The 19,222-nt window shown below is 37.6% G+C and overlaps 1 protein-coding gene and 1 pseudogene across 1 annotated transcript in view; one reads left to right on the forward strand and one right to left on the reverse strand.

Annotated features, from left to right (window-relative positions):
- SGTB (small glutamine rich tetratricopeptide repeat co-chaperone beta) overlaps positions 1–19,203 on the reverse strand; it is a 33,559-nt gene extending 14,356 nt beyond the window's left edge. The window contains exons 1-5 of the mRNA XM_090276321.1: positions 19,003–19,203; positions 17,765–17,886; positions 9,279–9,382; positions 5,907–5,976; positions 3,322–3,421 (exon numbers count right to left, since the gene is read on the reverse strand). Coding sequence (XP_090132447.1) covers positions 3,322–3,421; positions 5,907–5,976; positions 9,279–9,382; positions 17,765–17,864 — 374 coding nt within the window. The 5' untranslated portion in view covers positions 17,865–17,886; positions 19,003–19,203. The remainder of the gene's footprint in view (positions 1–3,321; positions 3,422–5,906; positions 5,977–9,278; positions 9,383–17,764; positions 17,887–19,002) is intronic.
- Positions 10,261–10,911, forward strand: LOC150008443 (small ribosomal subunit protein eS8 pseudogene; annotated as a pseudogene).
- Positions 19,204–19,222: the final 19 nt, after the last annotated feature.

Genomic DNA, 19,222 nt, shown 5'->3' on the forward strand with positions numbered 1-19,222 from the left:
AGTGGTTTAGGCAACTGAGGCTGAGGAGGCATGTGGAACTTTCTGGCCTGGTAGTAATTTTCAGTATCTCGATATGGGTCTTGAGTTACACAGGTATTTGCATTTGTCAGAAGTCAGTGAAAGTACACGTAAGATTTGTGCATCTTATTGCACATAAAATTATACCTCAAAACAAAAAAATGTAAACTTGAACTCTAATTAATGATATGCCTGCTAAAGTATTTAGGGGGGAAAGTACCAATGGCTGCAATGTACCTTGAAATGCATAAAAAACAGATGGAATATGAACAGAGAGGCACAGACAGAAGAATAAATATGTGTATAGCAAATATACTAAAATATCAATTACAAAATCTAGGTGTGGATATATGAGAATTCACTAAACTTCCTTCAGCTTTGAAAATTTTCATAAAAATGTTAGAAGGAAAAAAAGAAGGAAAATGACACTAGATTAATTCACAAGTCCTATTAAACTTTTATTTTAACCAGACTAGTACATCAGAGAAAGACAATTGACTCAACACACTTGGACTCCAATAAATTTGGGTCTCTTCATATTCTGATCAAAGCAAAAAAACAAAGGACAGAAATCACAAATAATAATGGTAATAGCTATTGTGTACAATACTAGATACGCTCCTAGTATTTTATATGTATTAATGGGTTTGATCTCTAAAACAAAACTTCAGGTAAATATTAGTATCCACATTTTATCAATGGGGAGACTAAGGCGTAGATATGTTAGGTAATTTCTCAGGGTCCCAGAGGTAGTAAGTGGCAGGGACAGAGATCAGAATCCAAAGAGTCTGGATAAGAACCCCTGCTGCTAACGCTTCCCTCTGACTGCTCGCTTCGGTGACTTTGTAACAGACACAATGTGACCCACAGGACTCTTCTCAAGTTTGTGGGTGAAACTAGGAGAAAAAGCAAATGTATTGCTTTACAAATTATCCAGAAACATTACGTGACACATACATAAGAGACTATAACACGATAACATTTTATGGGGATGAAATACAAGATCATGCATTTGAGTGCAGAGACTCAACTTGACGTGCAGTGACAGCACCGGTGCATCACAGGTGTTTGGCAAGAACCTGTCAAATGAATATATGACTGAATGACAGGAGAGAGAGAATGTGTGCCAAGCAAAGAAAGGCAAAATATAAACGTAGTAAATCATGCTAGTAAATGCTAATATATAATTGTGTCATCTAGAAGTAGATTAAATGAAAGTCCTACAAGACTGTTCTGGGCAGACCACTGCCAGATATACTGTATCAGCTTTGGGAACTGCAGAGAAACTGGAACAGGTTTAGTGCAAAAGTGCAAGTAAGACTTAAAGCTGTAGCATCTAATATACAATTGAAGAAGCTGGGAACATTTAAAGTGAAGGAAAAACTCAAGTGAACGTGGTAGCAAACTAAAAATGCCAGGGACTGTGATGAAAAAAGAGGAGAACACATATTCTGTAGCCTTTAAGAATAAAAATAAATCTGAGAGAAGCCACAGGAGCCACACAAAAACAAAATCGGTGTCAAGATAAGGAAGACCTTTCTATCAGATATAAGCACAAAGAAAAAGGTAGGAGATGAGTAACCTAAATATGATAAGAATAACTCAGTGAAAGATTAGAACAAATTAATATAAACATTTCTTTCAAATCTAAGAACTTAGTATATAATAAAAGGTTATAAAAAGTTTCAGATTGGCTAAAAAGGTCATACCAGTCACCAAAATAGACTTGAGATGATAAAATAGAAATGTAAAGGAAAAATAAGAAAATAGAAGTTGTTTGTCCAGTTTATGAATGGGGAGAGCTTTAAAATTGTCTATATAAATATTTAAAATTTTTATGTATGAAAACATTAAAAGGAAAATAAGCTGTGCAATTAGGACAAAGGGATTTTATCTTCAATAGAGAGCTATTACAGTACAGTAGCCACAAGCTGCATGCAGCTATTTAAATTAACATTTAAATTGATCTTAAATTAACTAAACATTAAAACTTCAGTTTCTCAATTGCACTAGCCACATTGCAAGTGCTCAAAAGCCACTTTTGCTAGTGGCTACTGTATTGGACAATGCAGATACAGAACATTTTCATCATTGCACAAAGTTCTATTGGAATGTCAATATATAAAACAGAATAATTTAATGCAGGGAATTCATTACATAGCTGACAGAAGAGCTGAGGTGCCAAACAGGAGGCTGTGCAGCAATCCAAAGACAAGTAACAGCAAGAAGCCATTCCTCCCTAAAACAGAGGACAAAGTGCAGAGTCCAAAAACCCAGCATCACGGAGCAAAGCCGGGAGTGCAGGTAACTTGGGTGGGAGCTAGAGAGGAGGATGAGAAGCAGTCTCTGCTGGATAAACACCCTAAGGCAAAAGAGGGGAAGACTTTCCACAGCTTTTCCCTTCCTTCTGCCCTCCAGTCTTCTGGCAGCAACCCCCATGGCTGAACCCAGACAAAACTCAGCGAACAAAGGAGCCTGAAAATGCAGCCGATAGGGGTCAGACCATTAGAAAGGGTAGAACAGGGAAAGAAAGAAACAAGCATAAGGTCAAACAGGTAAGGTGTGGTACAGATACAAAAAGATAATATAGAGGAAAAAAACCCCACAAATGGCCAACATTAAAATAACAATATTAAATAATAATTCAAATACTTAGTGTTGATAAAGGTGTGGTAGAAACAGATAAGCTCATATAATCCTAGGGGAGGAAATTAGTTTTCAGAATATTTTCGAAGAAATTAGAATAATTTTGCAATTCGCATCCACAATTTTTAAATGTTTATATTGTTAGACCTCCTGAGTGAATTTTCAAGGATAAATCCAAAGTCTAAAAATAAAAAAAAAATTTAAAAAGATGTTTTTTGCAGCTTTATAAAGTTGGAAAAAATGGGCATCTTAATGTTTGCCAGTAGGTTAACAAGTAAATTGTGGTTCAGCTATACATTTAGTTAAAAAAAACACTGAGTGTTTGTCTGCCAGTCACAATGATAGGTACTGAAAATATAAAAAAAATGAAGAGGTAACAAATAGACTAATTTATATCAATTTAAATAATGTTTATAAAGGATTTCAATAAAAGAAGGACGTGTTTATAATATGCCTAGTGAATAAAGCTGAATCTAAAATCGATTACACTTACATCAAACAAAATGTGCCAAAAGGTTACTAACAGAGGTTGCCTCTAATGGGAAGTTTAGGAGCTGATTGTTTTCCTTCTTTATGCCTAAATTTTATAGTTCTCCGTCAGAGCGGTTAGTGCAGACCTTTTACAACGGCAAACCTGCCACAGCAGTCCCCGTTTACCTGTTGCAGTAATACACCGCGTTATTGGGGTCCAGGTCTATTGCCAGGGTGTAACAATCCACTGCAGCTGCATAGTTTTCTTCTTTCATGTGGTTGTTGCCTGAAAGAATCAGTAGGAACAGTAAGAACAATATATAAGAAAAACAAAGTCTGAAAGACAAATTTTAATCACAGAAACTCCTATAATATGAAGGTCCACAACATGATTTTTCAGTCACCTAGGAGGTGAATTCTATATTATACAAGAGAGTTGATATTCCTTAGCCTTCGGCGTGTTTCAATGATTTCAATAATAGGAAAGGATGAAGCACGACCCATGGACATGAACTAAGGGGGGTGTGGGATTGCTGGAGGGAAGGAGGTACTTGGAAGAGGGGAGCAAAGGGAAAAGAAATTGGGACAAACAACATAATCAAGAAAATATACTTAAAAAAATGAATGTTTGTATGTCTTATAAAATTCAGCCTTCAATAAGTGAGTAAATGCAACAATTATGATTATCTCCTGGCAAAACGGAGCCTCTTCTCACCTTCTTTATCTTCATCTCTTTCCTTCCTTTTAGAGCTGCCCCACCCCGTCTTAATGCAGCCCCCTCCTCAATCATCACTCAGTCTAGACCCAGCCTTCCACTTCTTCCCTGTCAACACACACACCTGCTGGCAGCCAGGCCCTCACAGCTGCTAGGTGGGTACGCTGGGAAAATCAACCGTGCTAAAATGTTACTGGCAGATGTTTTTGTGTGCTATCTCTTCCAGACACAGACTCTTTTCAAAAGGAGATTATTAGACATTAATTTCTAGTACGACAGAATTTCAGATACCATGGCTAACCCACAAGGCACAGATTTTCAGGAAGAACGTCTGGAGATACTCTGGCAATAATTTAGGTAGGTTAATAACTGGTCAATAAAATAAGAAATTTCTTGTGGCTACCTTTTGCATTCCATTAAAGAAAAAAAACAAAAAAGATCCAATCAAAAATTTTAACACTAGAATTATTTACTTCCCAAAAGGCTCAATTTATTCCTCCCAGCTGTCTCTAAACCAGAAGCTCTCCTATTAGGCTTGTTTTTTTAATAGATCATTAGTTAAATAATGGGAGAAGGGGTCGGTACATTTGCAGAAAGAGAAATAGTAAGATTAAATGCAGGTAGATAGAAGACTCTAAAATCATAAAAAGTCACTGCAAATTAAGAATCAGAAATGAATACAAGGAGTGACTAGTAATGGGTACAACATTTCTTTAAGGGGTAATAACAATGTTCTATAATCATGGTGATGGCTACACGACTCTGTGAATATACTAGAAACCAATGAATTTGTATATTTTAAAGGAGTAAATTGCATGGTATGTGAATAATAGCTCAATAAGGCAGTTTTTTAAAGTTAAGAAAATTAGTTTTCTCTCCACCCCTAAAAAGAAATGAATACAGAGCTTTTAAGGCCCCTAAGAGGATTAAATCGCTTTTCTGACTAAGCAAGAAGTTAACTACATTAGCCTAGGTACTGAGATAGACCTGCTTCTTCCATGTAAAAGATTTACATGATCTGGGTTATTGGGACTTCCTTGTTGCCACTGGACCTTTTTGTCTTGGGACAGCATTTTATTGTTACTGTTATTAGTGGTAGTAGTAGTAGTAAAACCAATTGTATGTCTTTTCCTCTAATGTATAGATACTATAATGTATATATATACTAGATGTATAAATACATTTATACATATTGATGGAAAAAGCTTCAAGTTACAAAATACTTAATATGCAAAAATTCAGGACACAGATGATGAATTTTGTGAAGACAAATATAACGAAGCACTGCATAGCACTTTATAGTTACATGGTATTCTCCTATAAAATTATCTCCTTTAATTATCAACACAATTAGATATGCCCACATTTCTCTGATGTGTCAGGGAATAACAACAAGGAACTCTTCCTGGTTTCATCTGATCTGACTGTGGTCTTCAGAAGCAAAGCACACAAGAACATTTGAAAGCAACCTTTCAGGAAGGTACAAGTTCGCTAGAAGACATAATTAACACAGACAGTAAGTGTAACAGGCAGCCCAGAATAACCCTGTGCTTGACAATCTACCCTGGCCATTTGTTCTCACACAACAGTGACTTAGTTGTTAAAACTAAGAATGCTTTAATATTCACTATGAGAAAATTTAATAATGTAGTAATCAAATGTACTAACTAATAAACACTTAAGTGTTATATGCATGCACTAACAAATTTCAAAGAACTCAAAAACACTAAATATACAAAAGTTTAAATAATAATGAAATATTTGCATTTCTTTAATAAAGCAGAATTTGGGATTCTAGAGCATACACAGCAAATACAGGAATAAGTGACGATCCTTAAGTTATTTGTTTTGCAAATTTTATGCACAACAGACCTGGTTCTCTGAAGCAAGCCACATCCATATCGCCCACAAGCTGTTCTATATTTTTAGGCTGCTTCTCGATCACATTTATTTCTGTTTCACAGAGTAAACCAGAATCTTATCATAAGATAAAGGTGCTTTCTCCAGAAATTCAGAAAGTTTTACCAAATAAGTAATTTTTCTATGAAATATTTACCTTCATCTTTTAATTGGTCAGCTTTTCCCACATCTTCAGGTACTGAGTTTGAGAGAGGCAGAATTTCATTCTGAAAATAAACAAATATTAATATACTTCCATTTAGCTACAAAGAACTATAGTAATGTAACAATGCATTACCCATATCACAGTAGATCATATGTAATTCTACATCATGAAATTTAACACCTAAACAATAGTGTTAGCAAGAATAGGGGGAAAGTCCTCACATACTTTCATTAGAAAACAAATATGTGTAATTTTTCTAGAAGAGAATGGGCAACCATGAATCAAAAAAATTTTACTTGCTTTCCCTATACCCAGAAATCCTATTTCATGAACAAAAAAAAAAAAAAAAAAAAAAAAAATGGAATCAGTATATGAAAAACAGGAATAGAAATATGTTCATGGGATTGTTTATATTAGTGAAAATTTTGAAATATAATATTTACTATCCTAAGAGATATCTTAGTAAGTCAAATTCACAGTTTACCAACAAAAGTATTTATGATACAATCCTATTATTTAAACATGTGTACACACACACAGGCTAAAAATCAAAGACGAAAGGTTAACAGTAGTAATATTTGGAGATATATTTTTAGTCTCTCCTTTATATTTTTCCATACTGTCCAAAGTTTATAAATAAGCCAATATACCTATGTAATATTTATGATATATTCACCATTACCTTTTTCTTGACTTAAGTGTCAATAAACTTGATAGTTCTAACATTAAAATATACTGTACTGCCCTTGCTGGTGTGGCTCAGTGGACTGAGCGCCGGCCTGAAAACCAAAAGGTCACCCTCACCGGTTCGATTCCCAGTCAAGGCACATGCCTGGGTTGCGGGCCAGGTTCCCAGTTGGGGATATATGAGAGGTAATCAATCGATGTATCTCACACATCCATGCTTCTCTCCTTCTCTTTCTCTCTCCCTTCCCCTCTCTTTAAAAATAAATAAATAAAATCTTAAAATAAATAAACATATATATATGTATATATATATATATATATATATATAGTGCTAATCACACACAAATATTCACAAATATAAAGCCCCGATAAAGTAAGAGTCATTCTTCTTTAAAAATAATCTTTCTCTTTACTAATCAATTTTTCTGACATAAAGCATTGGGATAAAAAAGTACGAGTATAGAAACAAAGTAAAAACTTTCTAAGTAGCAGTCACTACTGAAAACTGACTATAGTCATTTCGGCTGTAACTGTAGTGCAAAGACTCACTACTGCCCTGCAGTACTTGCTTTTCGGGTTCCTTCTGTTTCAAATCTTCTAATAAGCTTAGGCAGTTTATGCATGGGAAAATAGTGACTTGGGGGGGGGTCAGAAAAATGGCATATTGAAAAATGGATTATAATTCAATGTCTTCTAAATGCTTCTGAGTTATTTTAATAAAATTGCCAAAGTTTTATAGCTTTGATAACTAGTACTCATTAATTGAGTGCATTTGAACAGCTCATGATGTAAGGATAAGTATTATTTACTTTATATAAAAGGAATGAATCCATTTATTACAAAAACTCAAAGGGGAAAGAAAAAAACAGAAAAGCACTATCCTAAAAATAAAAATGACCAATATAACAACCATGTACACTGCATGAGACAATCTTTAATTATAACAAGCTTGACACTGCTACAGACAAGTTTTAGGATTTCTCTGTCATACTCTGCTAACAAACAAAAGTGCAACAATGAAGCCATAGCTATTAAACAGGACTACTAAAGGACTATACAACAAGTAACACTAGACAGATACACTAAGGAGTCAGTTTCAAAAAACTGTATTTTAAAAATAGTAAGCAAGAAATTTTTACAATAAAAAAACAATAAAATATACTTAAAAAAATAAAAACAAAGCAAAATAGCAAAAGGAAAAATAGTTCTATTTAAACAAAGCATAAAAGCTAATTTCAGCTTCCTGGGAGATAGAAAGAAGTTCTGATCCTTTCAATACGCAATACAACAGGGCAGGAGCAAACCAGTGAGCGAATCCAAGTGCTATCTCAAGCACAGGCCTCTCTGGTATCTGAGCATAAAGGTCAGTTTCAGCCATAGGCATATATAGCCACCGGAAACAGGGTTCCCTAGGGAGGCAACAGTCCAGGCAATGAAAGAATCCCAACAACCAAAAACAGTAGAGAGGAATTCCTTGATGAGGAGCATGGAGACATGCCACTGTCTCTTACATCCTGTCCTATAATTAGAATTCATCTGTTTGACAAATTAAAGTATAGCTGTGTTATTCTTTTTCCAAGAATAAACAGAGGGAAAGGTTGCAGGTTCAATCCCCAGTCAGGGCACATAAATGAATCAACCAATGAATGAATTAATAAGCGGAACAACAAATCAATGTCTGTCTGTCTTTCCCCACCCCCACCTCTGCCTCTCTCAAATTAATAATTGTTAAAAAAGAATAAAAAGGGGGAGCAGTGTACTGCCAAACTACCATCTACACTGCAACTCTAAGAGCCTCTTCCCAACAAGTTCTAGAAACAGCCAATGTCTTATTCTTAGCAATGTCCCTGCAAGGCTGAGCACATGCTACATGTTCCAGCTTCTCTTGAGTTCCCCACTCTGTACTGAAGCTTGAACACAGAGCTAGAAAAATAAAAGTTGTTCGTGAAGCGTAATTAAAAAAACACATGGGACATCCCTAACCTTAAACTTCTTCAGACCATCTTATGGCCCATGGTTCCTGAAAAGGCTAGAAACCAGAGTTCTGGGGAGGAGGAATCAGAAAACTTGGGTTTCAGTCTTAGTTTTTCATATTTACACTGAACCTTTCCCTATTTTATTTTTTTATTATTGTTTTAATCTTTCCCTGTTTTAAAAAGCCCATCAGTGGCCAAATTTGATGAAATCTGCTTCAAAATGTTCATTCAGTGTCGGATGAATCTGTTTCTACATGGTTGCTTCCTAAACATTAAACCTTTTATTTTTAATTTGTAGTCCATGTTTTAGGGGAATGTCAATTCTGATGTCAGAAATCTAAAAATGCTCTGATACTATAAAGAACTTAAAAAGTTAACTATGACGTATTTTTTTAATTTTATTTTTTTCCTTTTTTAAAATTGTTGCTCTATTACAGTTGTCCCATTTTTCCCCTGTTGACTAAGGCAAATTAAATATAAAAGAAAGTGAGAAGACAAGAATAGCTACTAATATGAAAATCTAAAGCACATTAAAAAATTATATTGATATTTTATGTCCCTAATCATATCCATGTGGACTGTCTTACACCCAGAAGGAAGTGAATTACTTATAGACCTGGCCCCTCAAATATTAACAAGCCAACATAATATTGTAGTCATGCTTAAATCAGATACTAAGAAGCAAACAATGACAGCTTACCTTACAGAAGGAATTTGTGAACATTTCTGTCAGAGGCTGTGAAACAGCTAGATGTGTGTCTTCTGAGCTGACTTTAAAAACTGTCTCCAAGCACTGAATTGCAACTTGAAACAAATTTTAATAATGAAAAGAAATTAGCAACCTAAAAAAAGAAACAATCTTTTTTTTTTTTTTTCTGGTAGAAATCTGCACTCTGTTGCCATCTGGGGTAATTCAGCATTTATGATCACAGAACATAAGGAAAATGGTTCAGCTGCATAGAGATTTCTGTTTCTAGACCAGCTATTGAGGGAAGACAACTTGATTTCTTATTCTTCACTTAAAGAAAAATGTTACTTAAATATAATGCTCAATGTATCTATTACATCATATTCTTGTTGAAGCAAGTCATTATCTACTTTTGGTGTATAACTAGGGTACAGACTGAGAGGAGAGACACGGTAGGCAATTATGCCAGAAAGGAAGTCTATTGTTAGATGACAAGACACCTTAAATAATATTTTTAAAGGATGTAGACTTAATGCTATGGGCAAATGGAGAGCTGTTAGAGAATTTAGTTAGGAGAATAACATAACTGGATTGTGTTCAAAACTCAAAGTCGGGTAAGAACGTTGGAAATGGATTATAGAGGGAACAAAGCTGAGGGAGAAAATGGAAGCAGAAAATCAGTGTGTTCCTACTTACATGGTCTAAACAAACAAGGAGTCTGAAGTAGGGCAATAACAGTGAAGAAAACATATCCTGTCCTCTTTCCAAATACCCACTGACGAGAATGGAAGCAGATTCTTTCCTTCTAGTGCCTTCAAAAGGAATGCTCTCCTGACTTCACAAGATAAGAATGTAGCCAAAATGTCCAGTGTGGAACAGGTTGACTTATATTTGTGTATGACTTTTAAATGATACATTATGTATTATTGTGGTCCTGAGAAAATTATCCATCAAGAAATAAACATACTCTTTGCGTTCTCTCTTCCCAGCCGGCGCCAAGCCATGGGCATCTCTCGGGACAACTGGCACAAGTGCCGCAAGACTGGGGGCAAGAGGAAGCCCTACCACAAGAAGCAAAAATATGAGCTGGGACGCCCTGCTGCCAACACTAAGATTGGCCCCCGCCGCATACAGACAGTTCGTGTGCGGGGAGGCAACAAGAAGTACCGAGCCTTGAGGCTGGACGTGGGCAACTTCTCCTGGGGCTCAGAGTGTTGTACACGGAAAACAAGGATTATTGATGTTGTCTACAATGCATTCAACAACGAACTGGTCCGCACCAAGACCCTAGGAAAGAACCGTATCGTGCTTATTGACAGCACACCGTACCGGCAGTGGTACGAGTCTCACTATACACTGTCCCTGGGCCGCAAGAAAGGGGCCAAGCTGACTGCTGAAGAGGAAGAGATTTTAAACAAAAAACAATCAAAGAAAATTCAGAAGAAATACGATGAAAGGAAAAAGAATGCCAAAATCAGCACTCTTCTAGAGGAGCAGTTCCAGCAGGGCAAGCTTCTTGCATGCATCGCTTCAAGACCAGGCCAGTGTGGCCGAGCAGACGGCTATGTGCTAGAGGGCAAGGAGCTGGAGTTCTATCTAAGGAAAATTAAGGCCAGGAAAGGCAAATAAATCCTCTTCCCTCCTTTCTTGAAAGCTCATGCTTCAAAACAAAACAAGCTCGTTTAATAAATGTGTTCTCTGGTTAAATAAATAAATAAATAAATATTATTATTTTTACCACCAACAAAAACAATTCTCTTTAGAAAAGGGACTGAATAAGCAGCTACATTACCAACTATACACTTCAGCTGTACTTGCACTAAAAACACTGAGCCACAAGAAACTAGTGTCTCGATGCCATTAAGATGGTTATTTACAATAATGGTAATTATAATAATAATAAATGTATGGGGGGGTATATATATACATATATATATATATATATATATTTATTCTTGATCAACATCTATCCTTCCAGATCAGATTGATCATTTCCTTTACCGTGACATGTAGCTTGTATATATTTCTATTATTGTACTTATCAAACATTAAATCTGTCTATCATATTAGACTGTCTCCTTGAGGATAAAGCATATATCTTATTCATCTTTGACTTTAACAGACTCTGGGAAATAGTAGATACTCAATATATTTTATCTACTTCTTTGTTTATAGTGGAAGCAATAGCTTGATTTCCGTAGAAATAAAAACAATAACATGTGGAACAATGCTCCCAAATAAACACTAATTCACAGCTACATGAAACATAGATAGAAACTAACCAAGCCCTTTGTTTTTAAAGGAGCAGCTCTTTTCTGAATTGCTTATGGAGATTTTATTTTATTTTTTAAGATTTTATTTATTTTTAGAGACAGAAGAAAGGAGGGGGAAAGAGAGAGAGAAACGTCAATGTGAGAGAGAAACATCAATCAGCTGCTCACATGCCCCCAACTGGGGATCTGGCCTGCAACCCAGGCATGTGCCCTGACTGGGAATCAAAGCGGCAACCTTTCAGTTTGCAGACTGGTGCTCAATCCACTGAGCCACACCAGCCAGCGCTAACCAAGCCCTTAACCAAAGCCAAAATATGACACTTCAGAGCTAAGCATTGACTAACCACCAACTAAACGCCGTAAGTTAAACATTTACAAAAAGTTCATATGGTGACTGGGAAGAACTTTTCTGCTCTATCTCATGGAGCGATCCAATCCAGCTACTATGCCTCTGCTGCCACTAACCTTAGAACATAGACCTGACACTCACTGGACACAAGTATCACTGGAGGAGGTAACTATTTTGTTTTGTTTTAAACATTATTGTTTGGGATTTGTTAAAAATCACTTTACTGAAATATGACTGACATAAAAGGCTATACATATTTATGATATACAACTCGATGAGTTTAGAGATACACCCTTGAAACTGTGGCCATAGACATATTCTTCACCTCCCAAAGTTCCCGCTCAACCCCTATTATGTGTGTGGGAGTGGGCAGTGGGTAAGAACCCTTAACATAAGACCTACCCTCTTAGCAAATGTTAACTATACAATACAGAATCGTGACACTGTGCTGAAGAGAACTTACTTATCTTGCACAACGGAAACTCTGTACCCTTGATCATCACCTCTCCACTTCCTCTTCTCCCCAGGCCCAGGCAACCACCATTCAACTCTCCACTTCCATGAGTTTGACAATTTTAGATTCGACATATGTAAACACAATTGTTTTGGTGAATAAATCTAGTTGCCGAAATGTTTAGTATTCAATAGTAACACATGTTTAAAGAGACACGATTTAGAAAGCAAAGCCACCACAGCTTTGGAACTCAAGACTACCTCATTATCATCATTAATACAGTCCCTCCCAAAATCAAATAACCTGAGTGTAAAAATTTGTCTTACTTTTACCTCAAGATTCTTTTATGAGATAGGGATTATTACATTTTATCCTCATTTCATGAGGCTGTCCTCAAGAATAAGTCATAAAACTCTTAAAAAAGACTGTATATAATTACCATTCTACTTTAACACCAATAACAGTCTGTTTGGTACTGATGAGAAGGACAAGTGAAGGATTCTATTCAACAATACCATATCCCATCTGGATAGTACTTTACTCAAAATCTTTCATATGCTATGTACTTGCTATCACTGATTGATTCCCTTAACAAATCCTTCAAATGGAGAGGGCAAATAGCTCCACCAAATAAATTTAGACAAATACAGACCAAATACCTGATATGCCCAGGATCACTTAATTCAGTTCAGCAATTCAATTCAGCAAATATTTACTGGGCACCTACCATGTGTCAGGGACTTTTCAAGCTGCTTTAAGTATATCAGTGAATGAAACAAAAAGAGATCCCTGACTTCTTGGGGCTGACATTCTAGAGAAGAACAGAGAGGTAGATATAAACAAGTAGGACACAGCAAGGAGGAGGGGAGTGTGGGGAGCAGAGCAGGGAAGCCGACTGCAGTTTAACAGAGTTCTCAGGGTAGGCTTCATTCAGAAAAGAGATTTGACACAAACTTGAAGAAGGGAGTATTACCATTATCTGGGTTGAAAGAACATTCTAGGCAGAGAAAACAACCACAGCAAAAGCCCTTAGGAAAGAGGATTTGGTGCATTCTGAGTGAGGAAGCTAATTTGGCTCCAGACAAATGAGAAAAGGGTAGATAAGAGTATGTGAACAATACATCACAGAAGTCTACGTTATACAGATCCTCTAAACAATGGATAGTAACATGAGGAGTCACTGCAAGATTTTGAATGGAGATATGATAGAATCTGACATACTTGGTTTTAGATCACTTGCGACTGTGTTGAGAATAGTCAACAAGGTGGCAAGGATAAAAGCAGAAAGAGACCAGTGAGAGGCTCACACAGTAAAACATGAGAAATACTTAGTTCTATCCAGGCGTGATATCAGTGGAGGCAGGAAGAAGTGCTCAGACTCTAGACATACTTTCGAGGTGTTGCCAACAGGATTTATTGAATGATTACATGCAGAGTCTGAGAGAAAGAGAAGAGTCCAGGTGATGTCCAAGTTTTGGGCATAAGCAACTGAAAAGATTGAGATATAAAAGTTGTGGATAAAACAGATTTGGGGTAGGAGGGCCAGGAATTCAGTTCTGGAAATGTTCGATTTGATATGCCTATTAGACATACAGTGGAAATATGTAGTAGACAGTTGTATATCGAAGTCTGGAGTTCAGAAGAAAGGTCTGGGCTGAGGGCATACATTTGAGATCTATCAGCATATAAATAAAGAATATTTAGGGCCAATAAGCTGAATAATACCAAAAAGGAGAGTGTGGATAATGAAGAGAAGACGATCAAGCTTTGGGCCCTGGGTACTCCAGGTCAGGGAAAAGAACAGGAACCAGCAAAAGAGGCAGAGAAGAAGCAATTGAGGATAAGACAAAACTCAAGAAAGCATTAGGTAACTTGGAAGCCAAGTGAAGAGAGTATATATGAGGGGAAGGGGGATGAGAGAGTGATCAGCAACTTTATCAATGGCAGCTAATAAGGCAGATGAATACTGAGAACTGATCACTAAACTAAATAACACAGAAATCACTAGTGACCTTGATGAGAAAACTATGGGTGGAGAGATGGAGGCAGAGGCCTGACTGGAGTGGGTTTAAGAAAGAATAAGAGAGGAATTGAAGAAAACAAGTATAGAAAACTCATTGAGACTTTTCCTGAAAAGGGATACAAAATAATAATAATAAGGCAGTAGTTCTGAGGGTGCAGGGGTAGTATGGCAAGAGTAATTACTTGTTGTTAATGCTTTTTAAGAAGGGAGAAATAACAAATGATTCAGCAGCGAGTGAAAATTTGCTGATATAAGAAGAGGGTAGAATAACGAGAGAGACATCCTGCAGTGGGTGAGACAGGATGGGATCCAGTGTGCCAGTAAAGGGGCTTCATGAAAAGCCAATGAACAGTTCCACCTATGGTGTCTTAGTCCATTCAGGGTGCTATAACAGGACACTATAGACTGGGTGGCTCGTAAACAACAGAAATTTATTCTTATAGTTCTGAAGGTCGGGAAGTCCAAGACCAAGGTGCCAGCAGTTTGATGTCTGTTAAGGAGCCACTCTCTTGGTTCATAGATGGCACCTTCTTACTGTGTCTTCACATGGTAGAAAGAGCAAGGGAGTGCCCTGGTCTCTTTTATAAGGGCACTAATCCCAATCACAAGAGCCCCCCTCCTAAAACCATCACACTGGGCATTAGGTTTCAACAGATGAATTTTTTTTTTAATAATTTATTTGTTTGTTTGTGTACTTCAATTTTTTTAGAGAGAGGGGAAAGGAGAAAGAGAGGGACAGAAACATCACTGTGTGGTTGCCTCTCACTCGTGCCCCTAACTGGGGACCTGACGTGCAACCTAGTTATGTGCCCTGACTGGGAATCGAACCAGCGACACTTGGTTCGCAGGCTGACGTCAACAGATGAATTTTGGGTGAACCCAAATATTTAATCCGTAGCATATGGTAATAGGCAGGCAGGCAGAGTATGTGGGTGTTGGTGCTGATATGTGTGTAGATGGGGCAGAGAGAGTCTGTGGAAGTTGTTTTGTTTTCTTATTACTCAATATTCTTGGTGCAGTAGGCAGTAAGGTAATCAACTAAAAGTAAGTACAGGGAAGGAGGTTTGGGGGTTTGAGAAAATACAAGGAAGCATTACAAAGATCATGTAAGAGAGCCAAAGTGTGAATGAACTTGGAACAGATAGTGTAATTGCTGGACAGTGCTAAAGGTCTACTTGAGACTTGTGATCATGAATTTAAAGTGATACCAGTTAGCAAAGTTGTATTTTGCTCCATCTGTATACATTCACATGAATTTGGGTAGACAGTAGGTGAAGACCTGGATTTACACAAAGTTGGGTTTTGCAAGGAAGGGAAGGATATACAAGGGTGTGATTACAATCAACTATGGAATTTAAGTTGGGTAAGAAGATGAGTGTGAAAGGTAAGGGTCAAGAGACTGGAGGTATCGGTAAGGAGAAAATCCAGAGGGAATGAGCTGGAAAGACCAGCAGTAGTGGTCAAGAAGTGAAATGTTTAAGATGGAGATTATGGAGAGAATGCAGTTTGGTAATGACAGGTTTAGGGAAGAGTTTCTCAACATTGATAGTAATGACATTTTGGACTAGGTAACTCTTTGTTGTTGGAGGATATCCTGGACATTGCAGAACGTTTAACACATCCATGGCCCCTACCCACTAGAAGCCAGTAATACCAGCTCCCCAGTCGTGACAATCAAAAACATCACTAGATGTTGCAAAATCACCCTGAGTTGAGAACCACTGATCTAGGGCCTGACCAAGGGAGTGAGTGGTTAAGACCACTGGAGGAAAGGTCAAGGAACTGAGAACCAAGGGAACTAGAAAAATCACCTGTGAGTATATTGCAATTGTCAAGAATTAAGACAGGAGTAGTGCTAAAAAGCATGACGGTGAGTAGGAGCCACAACAGTCAAAACACGAAGTAGTTGTCAGTAGATGACAACCATTAGAAGTGGGTGACATAAACTGATGAGAAGGCTCAAAGCCGATAATATACCAGCTCATCATATTGGCAAAGACTGTAACAGAACTTAAGCTTCTTTTCTAAGACTTTTTAAAAATGTCTAGAAGGTGGGCAGATATCTTCACAAGATTTCATATTCAATAAAATTAGACTCACAGAGTCAGAAATAGGTGTTAGTCAAAAACAATCGGCACCATTTCTGGATGCCACATATAACAAACAGCTGAAGGCACATATTTTTGGCCGGATACCATTCTGAAAATAGGACATAATATCCTGGTTTAAAAAAAAAAAAACCTCTGAATTTTCCTTTTGGCTCCTAGAAGTATTATACTGACTTTGATTAGAAAAGAAACATTTTATTAAGTGACTGTGTTTATCTGTTTGCTACAGAGCAGCTATAACCAGCATCCTCCTTAGATAACCAGTCACCTTTACCTTCACATACCCTAACACTGATTGCAGTGTTCTCCAACTGTGTCACCTGCTTCTTTCACTGCCACCCAGAAAGACATCATCTCACCAGACTGTAAGTAATTTTAGAGCAAATGTCCAATTTTCATCCCCACCTACTAAAAATATATTCACAAGAGAAGTGTTGTTAAAATTAATAGATGAGCCCCCTTTATAGGAGAAACAGCTTCAAGACAGGAAAACCAAATTGTACTGTTATTTAAGTACTCCCAAATGTATTGTCTCATTGCAATAATTAAGTCTTTCAGCCACAAAAAGCTAGGCTCATTGAACTTCCACAGCCCATGTGCAGAATTCTGTCTTGTTATAATTATACTAAATATAAATTTTACAATGCATAAATATGAAGCAAAAAAGATGGTGTCAAGGAAACACGTGATGCTATCATGCAAGTCTCGCTCAACTTTACAGATTACTGAATCTAATATTTAAAGCTCACATAAAGTAAGGGTGCAATCCTCTCATTTCAGGTCCCCCAACAGGAAGCTGTTAGAGCAAAATAGTGGTATAATTATTAGGCTTTTACATAGTGCTTTCATGATGACTAAAGTATTATTAATTCTCAACTGGATGCTTTCCTATTAAGAAGAAGAGACAACAAGATCTTCAGAGGAAGAACCAGGATTTAAATCTCAGCTCTGTTACATGTTAGCTGGGTTATGTTACTTAATCTGGTTTCATTTATTTATCTGTTGAATGAGGATAATACTAACTTAGCAGTAACTGTGAAGAAAAATTCCCTACAATAGGAATAGCATAGCTCTGACACATAATAGCTGTTCAACAAATGAGCAATAGTCCTCTTATCTTGTTAATTAAAACAAACAAAACAAGCCTCAGAGAATGGAAACTCATGATAATCTTATAGTTAGGTCCCTTTTCTTGAAAGATTTTGTTATAATGGATCATAAAGTCAGGCTTATAGCTATTTTAATGTTTGTTTATAATTATAACAGAAATGGCATAAAAACAGGAGCTTACCTTCCAAACTTTCTTGTTCATCTGAAGTATAAGCATCCATCTGACTTTGTTCCCGTAAGAAACGAATAACAGCATAAACCAGGTGCTTGATCGATGACATTTTAAAAATTTAAACACTTTTCCTTGACAAAAAAAAGGAAAACACTGAACTAAGAAATTTTAAAGACTCAGTCAGAAAGGTTATAAAATAACGAGGGTTATAAATTACACTAAAAGTAAAAAGCAAAAACTAAAACCTGTATTACCTTCACTGCTTTCTATTTTTAAAGTTAGAAGACTTATGGAATGTGTTATATGTTTTTATTTACAACTGGCAAAAGTAAAATTTTTCTCAAAACATGCATAACATAAGCTTAGACTCTCAGTGAACATGTCACTGTATCTTAACAGTATGTATGGCACAGAGAGAGATAAGGATAGGGGTATAGTCGGAGATGCAGACATCTCCAAAAGGCCTCAGTACGTACTAAGTTGAGGGAGCTTTCATACTGCTGACTCAGAAGCTGATCCACGCTCAGCATCTTCCTCTATTTCATGAGATTTTAAAATATGTGTACATAATTTACACTCCACCTACTTTTGTAGGCTGAGAGAATTATTTGATGAAGAAGTGTATTAACGAAACGTTGTTCAATCATTGAGTGTCATTCTTAATAAAAATGGTATTTCCATTTAATCACCAGACATGTCAGGAAATCATTGCCTCAGTCGATGGATACTATCAACCGACCAGTGCTCTGCAGTAGCTGTGCTCTCGTGGACAAGCTGGAAGCTACCGGTCACATTCATTCACATGGAATACTACCGCGTCCAAACAGTGGCGCAGGGCCAGCCGGCATTAATGCCTTATTCCACTAAATCGCATCATCCATCTGCTCACCAGGTCCCTAATTCAAAGCCAGGGTGTGGTACCCACTGCTAGGTTGTTTATTATTTGTGTGCTTATTTCAAAAGCGAGTCCAGCCTTTAGGCCATGGGGTTGCAGGTACTAAATAAGGCCCCAGAGCAGAAGGTTAAAAAAGAATGGGGAGATGGGGGGGGGGGTGCACAAGGGAAATGGAGACGTGCAACCTCCTCCAGGCTTCTCCTTATTCTCCCCAGAGCACAGGGACCTCCTTCTTCCTCCCTTCGGTACCCAGGCCTCGCCTCCGCCCTGACGGGTATCGCTGCTGGGTGCTGGGTGCAGGCCCCGCCTGGGGCGGCGGAAGATGCACCCTTCCCAGACAGAAGCCCCTTACCAGAAAGAGGACGCGAGACGGTGGCAGCGGGCTCACGTTCGTCCGTAGGCGGGTCTGCCAGTCCCCTGGCCCTCAAAGCTTGAGCCTGGTTCCCGATCTCAGCACTGCCTGCAGTCGCTCAAACTTCCCCGGCTCCCAGACCACCGCGGCCCCTGAGCCCACCCGGGTGTGCTCTTTCTCTTGGAGACGATGGGTCTCGCCGGAACCGCCCACGGGGCGG

The sequence above is a fragment of the Furipterus horrens genome, unplaced genomic scaffold (assembly GCF_987537825.1).
Source record: "Furipterus horrens unplaced genomic scaffold, mFurHor1.1.pri manual_scaffold_5, whole genome shotgun sequence".
NCBI classification, from domain to species: Eukaryota; Metazoa; Chordata; class Mammalia; order Chiroptera; family Furipteridae; genus Furipterus; species Furipterus horrens.